General features: G+C 40.1%; 1 protein-coding gene across 6 annotated transcripts; it reads left to right on the forward strand.

The window, feature by feature from the left end:
• Positions 1-1242: 1242 nt before the first annotated feature.
• U2AF1 (U2 small nuclear RNA auxiliary factor 1) lies at positions 1243-16293 on the forward strand. 6 transcript variants are annotated; one of them, XM_063344763.1, is made up of 9 exons: positions 1245-1480; positions 2390-2939; positions 4032-4119; positions 7773-7839; positions 11084-11133; positions 11735-11833; positions 13031-13164; positions 13511-13603; positions 16041-16293. In XM_063344763.1, exons 5-9 carry the CDS (start codon positions 11104-11106, stop codon positions 16174-16176), a joined length of 492 nt encoding a protein of 163 aa, XP_063200833.1. In that variant the 5' UTR covers positions 1245-1480; positions 2390-2939; positions 4032-4119; positions 7773-7839; positions 11084-11103; the 3' UTR covers positions 16177-16293. The 6 variants fall into 6 exon arrangements, with proteins under 6 accessions (XP_063200824.1, XP_063200816.1, XP_063200833.1 ...); XM_063344754.1 differs by lacking the exons at positions 2390-2939; positions 7773-7839 and adding an exon at positions 6905-6971 and having other exon boundaries at positions 1243-1480; XM_063344746.1 differs by lacking the exon at positions 2390-2939 and having other exon boundaries at positions 1243-1480.
• Positions 16294-18221: the final 1928 nt, after the last annotated feature.

An 18221-nucleotide genomic window follows, 5' to 3' on the forward strand; every position in this document is an offset into this window, starting at 1 on the left:
CAGGAAATTCCAAACTCTCTAAGAGATGTATTTCACTTGTAATACACTGAGCACTAAGTCTTGTTTTCTGCATCAACAAAATGAGTAAGTTCATTTTCCTGCCATGATTTTCAGACTGGAACACCACTTTTGCTGCAAATGTTGATCAGGCTGTATAGTATCAGAGACTTCCGCAAACATTACCGTTCCATTTAAAAAAAATTCAATTTGCTTTGTTCAAATTGGCAGCTTTTGCCCCATAATTCCATGAAGCTTCCCAGAATCACCAGAAATAATTTGGCCTTACCCTCTGCTCTGAATTAAAATGCGTATTTTTCTTTGCAGCTCATTCAACTTTTATTTAAACTCCTGCAGAACCTACACCTCCCTGCCTTTGAGCAATTACTTTATTCCAGCACTTGAAGCTGTGATAACGAAGGCCTAATTCGGATTTCTTGTCAGCGTCCTTTGTACTGATGACTAATTGCAAGAAGACCCTTTCGCTTACAAGCTGCATCCTTATCTTCTCTACAATCATATAAACTTCTGCAAACACAGTGCGCCAGCAAGCCCGTCTTTCACATCTGCCTTCATTTTTCACACTGCCATCTTTTGAGCTGTCACACCCTTTAGCCATGTGCTTCCATATCCATCAGGGTCTTCCCAATTTCTTTGAGCCACTGGCTAAGCTGCCTTCCTTCTGCTCTAACTTTATTCTGGCAACACTCGGGCTGCTTCAGAAGTCTGGGAGCTGACTCTTTCCTGCTCTGAGCTTACCCTGGCAACGTTCAGGCTGCTTCAGAAGTTTGTGGGCGACACTCCGATGGCCACGCTGCCACCATGGAACGGGAGGCGGGTGTCATTAGGCAATGTAGACACACATCTGGACATGGAGGCGCAGCGCACCTCAACAATTCCCCCAGCTCTACGTACCGACCCAGCGCTCCCGCACACATACGTGCTTCGCGGGCATACGAGGGCCCCCCGCCTCCCTTTCCCACAGAGCGGCCTCCGTCCCGCCACAAGCCGCTGGCTCCCTCCCTCGGCCCCCGCTCCTCCCCGCCACAGGGAACCGCGCCACCATTCCCCCTCCTACACCCAGGACACCGTCCCGGGGGGTGAGAGAAGCGGGCTGGGGTGATGGGAGCCCCCCGCTGCGGCCGAGCCCGCTCCGCGATAGCGCAACCTCCCCACCAACCCCTGCGCACGCGCGGCAACGGCACCGCGTGGCGCGATCAGCAGCCGCGCGCCGCACTAGCAGGGGGAGCGGAGCGGAGCAGGGGCGGGGGGGAGGAACCCCCGCCGCTCCCCCAATGAGGGGGTCTGGCGGCCCCGCGCGCATGCGCGGTGAGCACGTTCCTCCCCCTCCCCTCCCTTGCTGGGTAGAAGTGTTTCCGGCGCGGCGGCTGTGACGTCCGCGGTCGGCGCCGGGCTGTCCGGCGGGCGGGCCGTGGGAGATGGCGGAGTATCTGGCCTCCATCTTCGGAACAGAGAAGGACAAGTGAGTGGCCCATCCTCACCTCTCCCCACCTTTCCCGCACCGCTACCGCGGCTTCGGCGCCCCGCGGCGGGGAGGGAGGCGGGAGGCTGGCGGCGGGTTCCGCGGGGACGCGCAGCGCCCGCCCGGGCGGCCTGCACCGACCGCGGCGGTCAACCCGCCCTCCCCCCCCCTACCGCGGGGGAGGATGGGGGGGAGGCCCGGCCCGTTTCTCCTGCTGCCGCTTCAGGGGCCCTGCGGCATCCCCGGCACCGGGGCGCGTGCTGGGAATGTGCCCTCTCCCCACCCCCCCCGCCACCTCCGCGCGCTGGAACGTGGCGGCGCGCGGCCGCGGAGGGAAGAGGAAGCGAGGCGGGCGCGCTCCCTCACACCCCATCACCACCACCCCCCCGCCCCCCCCCCCCCCCCCGCGGGCCCGCGGCGACACTCCTCCCCTCCCCCCCACCCTTCGCTGGAGCGCGCCTGCGCGCGCCGCCAGGAACAGAGCGGGAGGGAGAGGGGGCGCGCGCGTGCTCCGCTCGCCGCGTGGGGCCCGCGCGTGCCCGCGCCGCCGGCCACGCCCATGCGCTTCCCTCTCCCCTTCCCTCGCGGGCCGGGCTGGGTCTGTGCTCCACGGGGACCTCCTCTCTCCTCCTCTTCCTTCTCCTGTTCCCCCGCCGCCATGCGGGCGTGCCCGCGCCTCGTGGCGCCTTGCCGGGTCCTCCCCGTCCACCTCGCAACCCACCCACCCCACCCCCCGCCCTCCCGGGACCGCGCTTCTCGGGGGCGGCCGGGTGCCGATCTTCCCGCCGGAAAAAAAGGGCCTTTCTCTCCTTCCCCTTTTGTTCGCGTCCCTGCCCCTCGCAGCAGCAGCCCCGAGAGCTTCCGCTCTGCTGCAAGGACAGCGACTGGTTATTTCTCCCCCCTCCCCAGGGTGCGGAGGATTTGCCCGACTGCTGCATCCTGATCCTCAGGCTTCTGCCTGCAGCCTTCCGCCCGTCGGGAACGTCTCTAGTTTCTCTGGTTGTTGGAAGCGTACTTACAAAGCCCTCCTAACGAGGATTTATTTGGTCACCGTCGGCCTGACCAAACCAACGTGTTTTTCCGCTCCTAAAAAATGAAAGGGGGCATCGATGTGCTGCTGCTGGACTAAATTACTCTTGTCAGCCCCTGGCCGTGAGGCTTCTGTTTTCCTTCTGCTTTGTAGTACTACCTGCCAGTTCCAATTCACTCGACTGTCAGAAAAGCAGTATCGGCAGCCTCTTTCGAGCTCTGTTGCCGTAGCATCCTTTCTGATAAAATGCATTGCGGTTTAACAGTATTAGTATATGCCAATACAACATGCATGAAATTCCTGTACTGGTCTTATTTCCTATTCAAAAAGCAAGCAGAACTCTCCAGAAAAGTCTTGAAGTTGGAGGCACTATTGAAACTTTATAGTTAGGGTTTTTTTTTTGTTGCAGGATAGAATTCAGAAAAGACAGTAAGTATTTTGTAATGCTAAGTGTATATTTTTAAAAACGTAATGAAGAGTAAGCATGTCACAATTTTACAGTAGAATGTTTTGCTGCAGATCAGATATGCTTTAGTACTTTAATATTCCTCCTCTCTATGAGTTTATGTTGGTTACACAGGATTGTGGAAAGAATTGGTGTTAATTCTGAGCATGGGAATAATAATCTTTCTTCCAGGAGAATTGTTATGTTTCAGTTACCTATATATAGCTCATAATAGTTTTCTTGCCCTTCAGAATTTTGCATTCAATTTTCCCAGTCAAGGTAACTAAACTCCTTATGGTTTTCTTCCATCATTCTCTGTGAATTACACTTAACATGTGAGAGTTTCGTTGGCATTCCTAAACCAGTATAGTTTTGAAGGTGTCATGAGATGGTAGTTAATTCAAGAAAAGCTTGTGGTTTAAAATAAATATTAAATGCTTCTTTTTAAAATTATTAACTGTGTTCATGGAAATAGCTTAATAAAAAGAACTTATTTTGCTTCTGTGCATTCTCTCTGTAACATGATTTTTCTCTTACCTAAATTATTTCAAATACTGTGTTGGCAGTGGTCTGAGTTACCCTTAGAGTATAACTTTAAACAGGTGGTTTATAAAACATTAGGTAGATGCAACTGTGTCAGCTTTAAAGCAGGTTATATTGCTTAGACTAGGGGATTGCATGAACTAAGACACAACCATATGGCTCATAGCGTACCTTTTCAGACTGTTTTTCACGTTATTTCCCATCCCACCAACCAGTGAAACTGATAAAAAGACAAGAGTGGAGAACCAGAAGGGTAAAACAGTAGTGATTGATTCTGTCCATGGTGGTGTCACGAATGCACTTTGGGTTTGAGTAGCAGGTGAAATTGGTTAGATGACTTCCTGTAAATTAGGAGTAAAGAGGAATGAATATGAACAGGTTTGCTATAATGCTTTCCTATACTGTTTTAATTTTTTTTCCAATGTTACTTCTGTACATCAAGGTAAAGGCATTTAGGGCATATGTTTTATAGGGATTGCATATTAATGTTCTCTATTCCGATATGTAACTACTTTATGTTTTTTTACTTGCAGAGTCAACTGTTCATTTTATTTCAAAATTGGAGCTTGTCGTCATGGAGACAGATGTTCTCGGTTGCACAACAAACCAACATTTAGCCAGGTTTGTCTTCCTTTTGTTTTCTCTTTCTTGTGGAAGTATATTCTTACTTTAAAATGTAGATTCTCAGATACAAGTGAATAATTACCGAGCTCCAGATTAAGTAGTTCGCTTTTGGCCCCAGTTTATATGGGTTTTTGCTTTTTTTGGGGGTATTCCATTTACTTCTCCCAGCATTTCTAATTATCTCCTGTCACCCTTAATGGCTGCAGGAAGTGATGCTGTTGTAAGCTTGCCTGTAGTAGAGACCAACCAGTGATAACTCTCAGGTGAGTGTGCCTTCTCAGTGGTGTTTAGGCACTTAAACCATCCCAGATTTTTTTTAATCACAAACAATGGCAGCATGTTCTGCCTGTCTCAAAGGTGTGAACTTAAATCCTTTATGCATATAATAGAAGAAAACTAATTAATAAATAAAAGTGACTCTCCTGACGTCATATTTGCTCTCTGACCCAGGCTGCTAAGTTTCAAGAGTAACTTACTTGCTTTGAATGTGAAAGAATTGTTTCTTGAAAACGGCTTGCCTGGTTGATGAGGGTGTATACGCCAGTTGACTTGACAAATTATTAAATCTATGGCTAGGCGAATATTTTTTAGAGGCATGATGTGTGACTGCCAAAAAAACAAAAGGTGCAGGGAGTGATAGGGTTTTTATTATTATGAGCTCTGTAGTTTTCAGAAATTACATTCCTTGAGAACGGTGTGCTTTGCCTTTTTCTATCACCGCTGATTGTTAAGGTATACAGTTAAATAGATTTCTTTGGGAGTACCATGTATGATAAGTAGTGGCTATGGAAGTTGTTGCATTATCAGCAGGTTTACCTACAAAGGTAAAGTTTACGTAGTGGAGTCCTCTGCAAGTTCATTTTAGCTGACTTGGAGCAGGATCGATTAGAGTGGTGGGCTGGTGTTGGTTTGAGGAGAACAGGGAGGCTAGTACTATCCACATGACTGGAGTTCGGAGCAATGGCACTCATGAAGTTTGCGAGTGCACGAGCGGACAGGGTTAGTTCAAGGGAGCCTGTCTGGGTTACTGATAGATAGGGAGGGGCTACTGCTGGCACTTTATCTACAAAACCAGTTTTCCACTTCTGTGAATGTAATAATTCTTAATGTAAATATTGTATTACAAAAAGAATGTTGTCAATTTTCAAAACTGCTCCATGTTACTGACCTACATGGAAAGTGTGCTGAAATGTGATCGGTTATTTAGAGACCAGAATTTTTAGGTAATTGGCTACTAGAAAATATTTCTAAATTAGACAACTTCCACAATAGTTGTCTTAAGTTTATAAAAAACCAACCAACCGAAAAAAAATCCCCAACACTCTTAACAATCTTTTTTTTTTTTTTTTTACAAAAATCTTTGTGTGCAACAACAGTTTTCTCTGTCAGTGCAGAGTCTTTACCTTCGCTTTAGAAACTGCAGTTAGCAATGCCAGCTGAAGTGGGTCAGCAGTGCATGTCAGATTCATCCAGTGATGTCTGGGACTGCTACGGCATCGCACCTGGCAGATGTGCTGTATTGTAAGGTCTCAAACGTACCTGGCAAGTCTGTAGGGTTCACTACAGAAATCTTTATTTGTATGCCGATTGATAATCAGCTGTGATAGAAGAACAGCTATCTTGCTAATTGGAAGTTACTGGCACAGTATTTTTATCTTATGTTGCTATTGCTGGTGCAGCTACTTTATAGAAGAGCTGTGTTAGGAAAGGTCGTGCAATCCAGGGTGATCAAATTACTGCGAACCAGCAGAAACACTGTAACTATATGCATGTTTCTGTCTCTCTCCAATTGTAGCCTAAAACATAGATATTTTAAACCTGGGCCACAGAAGCACAAGGCTTTGGTTAGTGTGACCATACCCATGATAAAATAGATGTGTGATTTTTCAAATGTGATGTTACAGACTTAGTTTTTTTTTTTAACATGTTAAATGGGCAGGATATGTAGGTATGATATTGCTGATCCTGTGACTTCTTTAAGCTCTGAATTCTTACTGTGACTAATAATATGTAAGTTAAAATTATTTGGGGATTGTGATTTGTACTAACTAACATTGTATTTTAAGTAATCAAATTTCAATTTTTGAGCTGCTTACAGTGATGTGGACGTTTGGAATTTTTTTGTAATATTAGTTTACTAACTTAAACATGGTTTGTTTTTTCAGACAACTTGATTTTAAGAAGAACGGTACAAATGTAAGGTTTCAAGTCTGCCTGGGCTAATTCTTCAAGTAAAAAGCAGAAGGGCTAAAAGGATATTGTCCTTATTTGAAGGATCGGAAACATGTGAACCTATGATGCTATTATATTATTTAAACAGAAATTCCACCAAGAAATTCCTGATCCCAAAATGAGATGTAGCTCTTGCCTAAAAACCTTACTGTCTGGTGTAACATTTTAGACTCTGTGGCATTACATATTATATGCTGTGCACATAACACTATTTTTTTTTTTTCCCCCTAGACGTACAATAATGAATCTGGTCTTGAAAGCTAGGCATGTCCATAATATGTAGTTTCACAGCTTAGGTTCCTGTGCCTCATAATTCCCATTTTGAGGATAGCTGTTGAGACAAGTGCAGCTCTTTCTTGGTGGTTAATTAAAACTGTTTTCATAATATGATGGTCTGGATGAAATTTTGGAAGATACTCTGCAAATACAAAAGGAAGTCTTAAAGAATAAAATATTATTTAGCTGTTTGCAAACAAGTTGTCTCTTTGCAATTGTCTATTATATGCACAGCAGCCAGTAGAATTCCCCTTTTTATTTTTTTTCCCCGCAGACCATCTTGATTCAAAACATCTATCGTAACCCCCAAAACAGTGCACAGACGGCTGACGGCTCACACTGTAAGTCCCACAGTTGGAGAAATTTTTTTAAAGAATGGTGTTAAAGAGCCCACTCCTAATTATGAGAAAATAATGTTGGCTTCTGAGCTGCTGACATAAAGCTGTTGCAAACAGGACAAGTGACGGAACTCTTCTTGCGCATAGATCAAGAACTTGTCAAATGCGTGCGGTTCAGAATGCAGAATTGACTGCATAAATTGGACTTGATGCAGATTCTCATTTGCACTGCAGAGTGGACATCATTTCTTAGTAACACTGCATTCTTTTTAAAGGGTTAATCTGCAGGCATTTCTCAAATTCTTGATTTAACAAAAAATAGGTATATATGTGATGTACGGTAAGTTTCACAAAACTGGATTTTCTCTCATCTTAACGTTTTTAGGAAAATGGAGATTTCATGTTATGCTGTAATTATTGTATTACTTCCTTTCCTGGGGTTTTGCTACTAAGAAAATACTCAGTAAAACCAAATTCAAACAAATTACTATGCTTGTAATTTGAATACTGTGTCTCAATGCCATCTATTACATACCTACCTTAAATCTTGCAAAACTCCTCTATATTAATATTGGTGAATAAAATTAAAAAAGAAAATACAATAATGGAGTATCATGAGATCTCTATTACTTTACAGTGTTAGGTTGATTCAGAAAGGTCACAGATAAGTGAAAGTTCTCCTTCTTAGGAGAGAATAACCACCTCTCTTTTCAGCAGAGACTCGGCTAAAGCGACCCTAAAGGAAACCGGTTTCTTGTTAAAATTATTTTCCATAATATAAAGTTGTTGCGTTTTGTATTTCAGACCATTGCCCTCTTGAACATTTACCGTAACCCTCAAAACTCTTCCCAGTCTGCTGACGGTTTGCGCTGTAAGTTCATACAAGTTCCTTCACTGGTTCCCTGGGCTTGATTGTCAGAGCTCAGTGTCGACTTAAGCTGGTCTACCATTTTAGTTTAACAGATCAAACTGACCACGTTTCATTAAATGCGTCCAAAACAAACACACCCCAAAAAAAAAAATCCAAAACTTTTTTGTGCTGCTCACCTTCCTCTCTACTCTGAAAACTATGAGGGGAATCTGAGTACCATCTATTAAATCAAAAAGGGTTGAAATTGTACTTCCCCTGTAAAGCAGTCTTGGTTGCACTGCTTTCTTCCCTCCGCCTTTCTCCCTGCCAGTTGCCTGCATACTAGGAATGCTTTTCTGTATGTTTTGTGCCATCCATTAGGTTCCACTGTCTAAAAGAGCAGGACAATGACACATGTTGACTTCATCCAGAACCAATTTCCTGCTCTGTAAATATAAAGAGAACTTGAATTCGAAACTTTTCAGACTGCATGCAGAAATTTGTCCTAGGTTAATGCAGTTTCCATTTAGAGTCTACTTTGGAAGAATACACTTTGACTGACAAACACTTCCCTTCTGGCAGCTGTCCTTTTTGGATAGGTGCATGTTTAAAATTCCTTCCATGCTTTGAAAATCCAAATTGCAAAACCAAGTTGCATATTTACCTAGGAAAATTCATCTTCAAAAGTACTTTTGAGGAGGGGAAGGCATTTGGGTATGGTCATGAACTAATTTAATGATGCCTGATGAGGTAGGAATGGGTGTAAGAAAACGCACCTACTTTGAGACTGGCAGAAGTTAAATGACCAGGATTGTTGATCTGCGATTACTGATACGTCATTGTCATTGAATCATCAATATTAGAATAAGATTTAAAAAAAAAAAGTTTTAGGACCAAAAAGGATCGGTGTTATTTTCTAACTAATATTTCTTGTTGAAGTGAATATTGACTGTGTGGTAATAAAGCTTTGTTTGGTTCTTCCTTTTTTTGACTGTTGGATTATAGACTAGTTCAGATTAGTTACCAGCATTTGATTAGACGTGCTTTGTGAAATCAGCCACTAACTTAAAAGTCAACACTGTCTCTGCTGCTTCTAAAAGTAATAATGGCCCAATTTCAGTAATTTGAGTTTTTTGTCACACAATCAAGTTAGATACGTAATGAGCTATGTAAGTTTGTCTAGATGCTTAAACAGTTCTATTGGTTTGTAGGCTTTCTTGTTGCGGATGCTGAGTAGTTAATGCTGTTTCAGTAGACCAAAAACTGTACAGTTATGTATTTCCACTCTGTCCCTACATTCTCAATGCGCTGGTAACTAATTTGCACAGAGTTACAGCAGTTTGGTCTGTGGAGCTGTTTAGATTGTACAGCTGCAAGAGTCTTGAACAGATTCTCTAGCGTTCTAAATGCTGGTATCCAACTTTAGTTTTTCTTGACAAGCGGGTAGACACTTAACAGAGCCCAACTGTACCTCTTGGGGTAGAGCTGGCGGTCTGTTATCAGTAGATTTGCTGAAACTCCTGGCTCCCTCTTTTGATATTTGTCCCTACTTAAGTACTGCATGTATTTTAAATGGATAACTTGGGTAGCTATTTAATGCTTTTGTTGTTGTTGCTTAACTGTCTTCCTTTCTATTGCCGTCGTAGAGGATTAACCTTAGTTTTGAACAGCAGTAGTTTTCCTGAGTATTTTGAGTAGTAATTGGGCTTCTCAAGGTTCAGATACCAGTAGCCCTGGAATATGAATGTTTATAAAGCCTGTTCATATGTATGCTTCCCACATTAGAAGGACATTCAAGTAGTCATTAACTAACTGTTGCTTATGATCTCCTGATTTGACAATGGAATCTCCTTATAAGTTTTTAGCACTTGTCCATCTGGTAAAAAGTAGTTATTCCCAGTGTGGCTCACAAAGCCCCTGTCTGATATCTTTAAAAAAAAAAAAAAATCCTTACATATTAGTAAGCTGTTATCAGTGGTGTTGGCAGAACCTCGGGAATATAGTTAAGTATTAAACTGTCTAGAAATACTGGTTTAATGTTTGATATTTGTTTAATTTGCTATATAACCATGGGGAAGAAGAAAGCTCTCAAAAGCAAACATAAATGCAGAAACATTGTTAGCCTAAACTATATAACAGATGCCCCTTAGCCTTCTTCAGGAGGTGAGATGGGTGGAAGAAAAGTAATTAAAGTTCCAGAGCCAAAAATGACCGAGACCAAAGCATTTCTTTTTTTCATAGCAGCCCAAAGTGAATAAACTCAGCTTTGTTGGCTCAGTCTCTTTGTCTTTGACATTCTGTGAACTAAAACAGTAGTGTTTGTAATTTAAAGGCTAGAGTATTTTTTTTTATAGCATAAAATGCAGGTGTCACTTTAAAACTGCTCCGCTTGATCTTAATAAACCACTTAACTGCTGAAGAGCCAGTACATGAGGCTTTAATGTATACAGCTTAATGTAGTTTAAAATGCTGTAGACTGGAAGAAATAAATACATTTTTTATATTCTTAAAGCTTTGAAAAAATCAGCTAAATTATTTTTTTTCATAGCAGCAGGCAAGCAGCGCTCATTTGTGAAGTCCAGCTTGGAGCATGAAAATAATCTAACCTGAATATACAGCTGGCTTGTCTTGCACTAAAAGGTGTTCTGCAGGACTATAGAAAAATTGATATTGCTCTCTATTGCAAAGGATTATGGTACCCTTCTTTGAGGGCACTGAGAAAAGTGTGTCATTTCAATAACTATTTTGAACAAATTTTTAAAATAGAAAAATTCTGGGTTATGTTACGTTGTGAACTCTGAAATTTTAGTGTGTATGCTGGAGAGGTGGACATGTTAAAATGAAATTCTGCCTTTAGGAAGAGGAACACTAAATTCTTATCATGCTTTAAAATATGCAAATGTGACAAAGCACTTGCCTTCTGTGTAGGTAAAATTGTTGGTAGATAGAAGGTGGGACTATACATTAAATTTAAGTGATATTTCAAAATAATTCCTTTCCCCTTCCTTCAAATTTGTGGCATACAAGTTTGGTTCTGATTAAAACTTGTTTTGATTTGATCATGTCAATGTAATGTTTTGACATATTACTTTAGGGACTCAAAGCTCTTCACGCATACTTATTTTTAATATTCCTATTAGTTAGCTCCATGCTATATGGTGTCTTTTACGCTCCAGACGGCCTCTCTAGATTGTTTTGTAGTATGATCAAAATCTCTTCTTCCTTATTTATAGACTCTAATTGATATGACTCTTGATTTTTACAGGTGCTGTGAGTGATGTTGAGATGCAGGAACATTATGATGAATTCTTTGAGGTATGTAAAAATGCATTAAAGTGTTTGTGGATTTGTTGACACAAATGAGCTATATTCAGTGTATAGCGCAATTAGGTGAATTCAGAGAAAAGCGCTTGTTGCCTCAGGTGTTCATAAAAAACTCAAAACTTCTGGTGCTAAATATTTCCTGGTATAGCCTTTGGTTAGCTTAGCTTCAGCTTTACTGTTTGTAATAGACTTCGTTTAAAAATCAGCAACTTAAGCCATGTAGGATTTTGATTCCATAATCCCATTCTTTCCTGTAAATTTAAAATAAACTTAATTATTTGTATAGAAACAAATTAGTAAAACTATAGCATCAAGGTTTATATGTGGTGTTTTCTAGTGCATTTTATGTATTCTGAAAATACCGAATGCTTACTGTTTTCCATAGCTTTTTATTGTATCCTGTTAGTGCTGTACTTACAGATGGACACAGTACAGGCCAAGCAAGTACTAATTTTAAAATAAGAAATTAAAAAAAAAACTTTCTTATTTTGCTTTTTTTTATGGAAGGCATTCTCTTGTACTTACTAACTGCTAAATGCAGTACTTCTGTGCTACTGTGCTGCAAACTTTTAATGGGTTGCTTTGTGTTTAGGAGGTCTTCACAGAAATGGAAGAAAAATACGGTGAAGTTGAGGAGATGAATGTTTGTGATAACCTTGGAGATCATCTAGTTGGAAATGTATACGTAAAGGTAGGATAGAGAGAGACGTGTTTATATAATCAATAGGGGTGGTATTTATTGATTTATAATTTTGAAAAGCTACTGTATGCTTGTAGACTTTGTGAGAGTAGCTCTTCAGGATATAAGCTCATCTTGCACTTCACAATATAAAGTAGAAAGAGTGAAAATGTGAATAGAATCTAAAAGAAATTTTAAGATATGAGACGCTTTCTTGATAGTCAAAATCTGTGTCATTTTCATAAAGATTAACACTTCTTTTTTTACATTGTTACAAACACAGTCACCACTGCTGGACTGTTTAGTTTGCCAGGATTAATTTGGGGTCTGTCTGCCCACCGCACTGCCTTTTAAGCACTTCATTATGAGAAGAGGTTTATTCGCAACAGGTGTGTTTATTTCCAACAGGTGCATTTGTTTTCTAACTTACCAGTTAAACAAAACATTTTGTAACCAAGTTATATTTGGCAGTAGCTGGGTGGTTTAAGGTGCAAACTGGAGCACTTAGGTTTGGCTCTTAAAAATCATTGGTATCTCTTCAATAATGAGTACAGAGCTGTCACCTGCAAAAATTTTATTGGGTGTACACAGTGTTGGGGGTGTGCGAGTTCGTTTGCATATTTTTACTGTACATTCCCTTAAGTGGAAAGTATTTTCACACCTAAAATTCTCATCTGTGTAGGTCACAGTCAGAAAGAAAAGTTGTTTTTAAAAATTTTCAAGTGGTTAGCTGTGAGAAGGGATTTCAAATTAAGTTTTACATTCATTGTAAAACAAGATCAGATTTTTGTAAATTCTAATTTAAGTGAATGAGAGCTTCAGTTCTCATGCAGATTTCTCTTAAGTGTTTGAAAAAATCCATTACATCTAGAGCATATTAGAAAATACTCTTAAGCATTCTCTCTGTTTAAAGCTGTACTGAGAAAACACAATGTATTCTATCATATCTTTTAATACAAGCCACAAAACTTGAAAGACCAAATAGAACATAAGAGAAAATATTGATGTTGTGATTAGCTCTGAGTTCTGATTAATGAAAAGCTAGCATCTTTACCCTTGATTTGAGGGACTGTCCCAGGAACTCTAAAGTAGGTTCTAGTTTGATTACTAGTCCTAAGCCTCAGATATCGCACAACTGATTTGATAAGTATCTTTGATCTACTTCAGTTGCTTCTCTCTAACATAAGAACCTGTTAATTTTGCTTTTAGTTTCGCCGTGAAGAAGATGCGGAGAAGGCTGTGATTGACCTGAACAACCGCTGGTTTAATGGACAGCCCATTCATGCTGAGCTTTCACCTGTGACTGACTTCAGAGAGGCCTGTTGCCGTCAATATGAAATGGGGTAAAGAGTGACTTCCTTTTTGCCTATGACAGTATCTTTGAAATGTGTGTGCAGACTGGCTGCTTGCTTGGGTGTGGCTTTTATGTGTAGTTTAGTGTAAGAAGAAAACCACTTCAGGTAATGTTATTATAGAGGACCTGGAGTCAACCTCTTGACTTTTGCCACCTTTTTAGGATTTTGATCTAGGAGTGAGTCAGTGTCAGTAAATGATGCTTGCAATTTACTGGTTTAAGGTTAGGGGTGATTAACTTTTACATGGCTAGAGGTCCACTAGGGCTTAGGGCAAACAGATGCGGTGTAGAACTGGGAATTTTAACTGAACGGTCCCTCTTGAATTCTGTTTCAGAGAGTGTACACGAGGAGGCTTCTGCAACTTCATGCATTTGAAGCCCATTTCTCGAGAGTTGAGACGTGAGTTGTATGGGCGTCGTCGTAAAAAGTAAGTTTGCTTTTAAACATGATTAAAACAAGTAAATTAAGGATCAGTTGCTGAAAATTCTGAAGGGAAATCTTTAAACTTAAGTCCTCTTGTTTTTTTTTTTTTTTTTCTAATGCAGTTCTGACACATACCAATGAAAGGGCATCAAGTAAAGCTACCAAGTGGCTAGTTCAGAACAAAGGAATAGGTCTGTCCTTAAAAAAAAAAAAAAAAGTTATAGTGCTTCTTGCTATGTGGTGCTGGGGATGCTGAAGTTGATGTGGCTTTAAGAGAAGGCAGGCTCCAAGGAGAAGAGTATTCACTAAGTACATAGGACCTGTCTGTGGTTCAGATCTCCAAACTGCAAACTGTTATAGGTGGCCATTGTTTGGGAGAAGTATTGCTTTACACCTCTTCTCTATTTTATTGTCTTCTAAAGGTATTTGCTGGTGGCTTCTGTTAGAAGCAGGCTACTTGGCTAATGGGCATTTTGGCAGGATCAGATTGGCCACTTCCAGCATTATGCAGTAAAGCTTATCTATAGATTATATTCAATACCCAAACTTACTTGTTTTTAACAGTTAATGGCTAACTCTTCTAGCCAGTATTCATTCTTTAGTGTTAGTAACAGGCAGTCACTGTATTGAGCTCACTTTCTACTAATGCTAGCCTCACAATGTGACCCTTGATAGCAATTCTCAGTAGGGCAAAGGAATAGTAATTTTGCTTAATGGCAAAAAAGAAGATTGTGAGAAATACATTCTATTATTTATATTATTTATTAAGGTACACTGTAGAAAGGCTTATAGAGCTGCTGTTAATGTGATACTTGTCTTGTGGATGGTTCACTTTGAGCTGGATTCAATTTGCTTTCTTTTAGGACCTTGCTATTTAGGATAGGCATACAAAATTGTTGAGCTTCCCTTTATATCAAGCACAGTTTTATAGGTTTCTCTCAATCACAGAAGGAGCCTGGGATTGTGAACATGTTTTTCCTATAAATGTCTCTGGCAGTGTCTTAGAACTTGTGAGGATGAATTTAACTTCGGAAAAATGTAGATTGTGTTGCTTAGGCATGTGTGTTTGTGCCTAAATACTTTCCTAAAATAGCCCAATTAATATTAATTTTAACGAAAATGTAAGCTTTTAAGGTGAATGATGAAAAAGACAAAGTAGGCTCTTGTGTTAGCCTTTTGGTCACTTCCACGAGTCTGAATCTGGATCTCTTGGACTTAGTAAGGCTAATTAAAAGGTACCACCTTTTATGGCAAGAAAGATCAGACTTGTATGTTTGGCTTTGGAATGTGATTGTTTTACCTATAGCCCAATTTCAGTCTGCGGTAAACCAAATGAAATAGCGGAATCCTGCATCCAGTTTTGTCTTTATTTGCCTTATTTAAATTCTTTGTGCAGCTAAAGCTGTCACAGGTTAGGCAGTAAGGCTTAATATATAAAAAAAAAAATAATCAGTTGTCAGTGGGGTTTCACAGGTAGATTGTATAAACTAGACTGACCTGAAAGTAGTTCTACGTGGAATTAAATACATTGGAGGGTAAACCAGAACTTTTGAATAATGGGTTTATTTAGTAATTCTGGACAGCTCAGTGGTATGCAAGGGTAACGTGTGTGTGTCTGTCATAGTAAAACTTGTCACCACACACACTCCCACCCCAAACTATCTCACCATGAAACAATATTCTGCAAACTTAAGACTTGTAGCATTCAGTTCCCTGAGCGTTTTAGTTCTGCTGTAATTTCTACACGTATTTAAAACTGTACTGTTTACCTGTCTTATAAAATTAACTTTTCCAAAAATGCCTAAAAACATTCAAACCACTCTTTTGCTTGACAAGTGCCATATAAGCTATAAATCCATAATAGCTGTGTTAGCAGTACATTCTGGGTGCTTTTAGCTTTCTTCCTGAATTTTAAGTTATTGACCTCAGAGGCAGGGAAGACTTATTTGCAAATGCTGATGGCTTCTGGAAGGGGTGGGGTGTAGGAAAAAAAAAAGAAGGAAAAAGAGTTGTAATTGCTAATTAATGCAGTTGATTTAACAGGAGTGAGCTTACAAACAGCTGTAGGCTTTTGCTATGTGTTTAGAGCAACTCAGAACTGCAAAAGCAGGTGTCCCCTTCTCTTGCTTCTTTAATTAACAGCTGTGTAACTGTATTTGGTTTTTCTACATGCCTTTGCTTAAGGTTTGCATGCCTGTTGGATGACTGGCAGTGAACAGCTGAGTCTTTTAACAGTATGTGTTGACTCCTTGGTATTAAGGTTTTTTTCTGTTTGTGAATACGTGGTTTGGCAGCCTTGAGTGACAATTTACTAATCCTTCTAATACCACATTGTCTTTCTTCTCCCTCATTACTTACATCCTTAAGCATTCCACTGTGTGGTACTGCAAGTGACTTGCTGAATGTGATGAAACAATAAAATATTCACGCTTTCTTTGAAGGCATAGATCCAGGTCGAGGTCCCGTGAACGTCGGTCTAGATCCAGAGATCGTGGTCGTGGAGGTGGTGGTGGAGGAGGAGGACGTGAACGTGATAGGAGGCGGTCAAGAGATCGTGAAAGATCTGGTCGATTCTGAGCCATGCCATTTTTACTGTATGTCTGCTAGAAAGTGTTGTAGTTTGACCAAACAAGTTCATAATGAGATTTTTTTTAAAGATGGGCTTCTGAATAAAAAATTTGTAGTGATACAGTATTCTTTGTGTAACTTGTTTCTTGTGGGGGGAGTCTTTTTAACTGTCATTCCTCTAACTTGACAAATACCTGGATTAACTATGCCTGAGGGAAAGGTGGCAAATGTATTGGAGGAGCGCCAGTTTTGGTTTTGTTTGGTTTTTTTATTCGGGTATAATTTGAACTGTTGATGAAAATGTGTGTGTATATAATATAAAATATTATATACATAGTAAAAATAATATACTGCTTAAGAAACAGTTACTCACATAAGTTTCCCTTTTCTGCTATGCTGTCTGCTTATTTAGGTTAGTTTAGGCACATTTAAAAGGAAGGCTGTGCGAAATGCATTTATTTACCAAGTAGAAACGCTTAGTTACAAAAATGTATGTTTGTTTGTTACCAGAAGTCTGTGCTCTGTCTATCAATGTGACTGTGGCATTTACAATAAATCCAACTTCTTGGTGTAAAATCTAAAGCCTATTTTCTAAGCCCTCTGGAGTAGTTGAGTTGCTACTCCTGGCTGTGCCAGAGTTCATAGCTTAATCTTTTTTCTTATGATTCTTCACTAAATTCCTTTTCTTTGGCTGGAAAGAAAGCTGCCTAGTGCAGTGTGGGGAAAAATTAGTATTTTTATTGCAAGGATTCATAATAGGCAGGTGAGGTTTTAAAAAAAAAAAAAAAAACAATCCCAAAACCAAACAACTCATGCTCCATGTACATGAAATACATAGGATCTATTGAAGGAAATGCAAGGTCCTAAATGCAAGGACCAAACTTCTTAACAGACTGATTTTTCTTTTCAATCTATGTTCTCTTAGTTGTCATTTAAGGAAAAGCATTTCTTTAGTGTTCAAAGTCATAGGATACTAATTGGATGCTAGCGGAAAATAATTTTTTTCCACTGTTACTTGCTTTGTGGTAGTCTGAAGTATGATAAAAGCTAATGGATGTTAGCTAGAAAAAAAGCTAATGGCAGTTTCTTCACAAACAAGACATCTTTTTCTCTGAGTTTTAACTGAATTGTGCAAAAGCTATTTTGTAGGTTGTATGTCTCTTAAGGAGTTAAAGCTGTAACAGAAATGTTGCTAGAACATCTTGAGAGACAATTTGCACAATGGCTGACTTGCAGTTTAACCTAATTCATGTCTGCTTTTGTTCAAAGTGTAACGTAAGAGGTCAGCGGTCGTATATCTGCACAATACAACTTTATGTACATGAAGCCACGTAATACAATATAGCTTGCCAATGGGGGAGAGAATTTGCTAGTGCTTTAGTTCTGAGTCAGATAACTTGCAAAATGGTAAATCTGCTCCTTGATTATTATTTAAAAGAAAAAAAAGGGAAAGAAATGGAAAAGATGTGGAAGCATTACATAGCCAGACTAAGAAACCAGCTTCTCTCTGCCTCCAAAATAAGTATAAAACCATTTTGCTCTCCGGAACTTGAAGTTGGCAAACAAAATAATACTGAAAAATGAGCTTTTATAAATGCATCTGCTTTGGCTCTTAAAACTAAATTCTTGCACCAATTCAATTTGAATTTATTTTGTATGCACTGGATGGTTTGGCCAACCAGATTGTGGAATTTATTTTGCCAATAACCTTTTTTAAATAAATATATCTCTCTATGTGAAGATAGCTTCACTGATTAATGTTTTGTTGCAAGTACATAAGTCAAATTATGTTTTCTTTTCACTGGAAGAAATTGAACAGTGCCTGGCATTAGATGGCTGAACTGAAACCTGTGGTATTTCTGCTAGGCATTAGGACTTTAACATTGATTTAGTTCTTGCAGTTTACAGGATATTAGTCCCGTTCCATTTCCTCTTCAGTGTGATTTAGGATTATTAGTGAGCTAATTTAAATCTTGAGGTCAAAAAGGTGAGGATAGTCTTTCTGTTTTTTAAAACAGTATCTAGTATAATGCAGATACTATTTAAAAAGGTTT

Source organism: Chroicocephalus ridibundus, chromosome 1 (assembly GCF_963924245.1).
Source record: "Chroicocephalus ridibundus chromosome 1, bChrRid1.1, whole genome shotgun sequence".
NCBI lineage: Eukaryota > Metazoa > Chordata > Aves > Charadriiformes > Laridae > Chroicocephalus > Chroicocephalus ridibundus.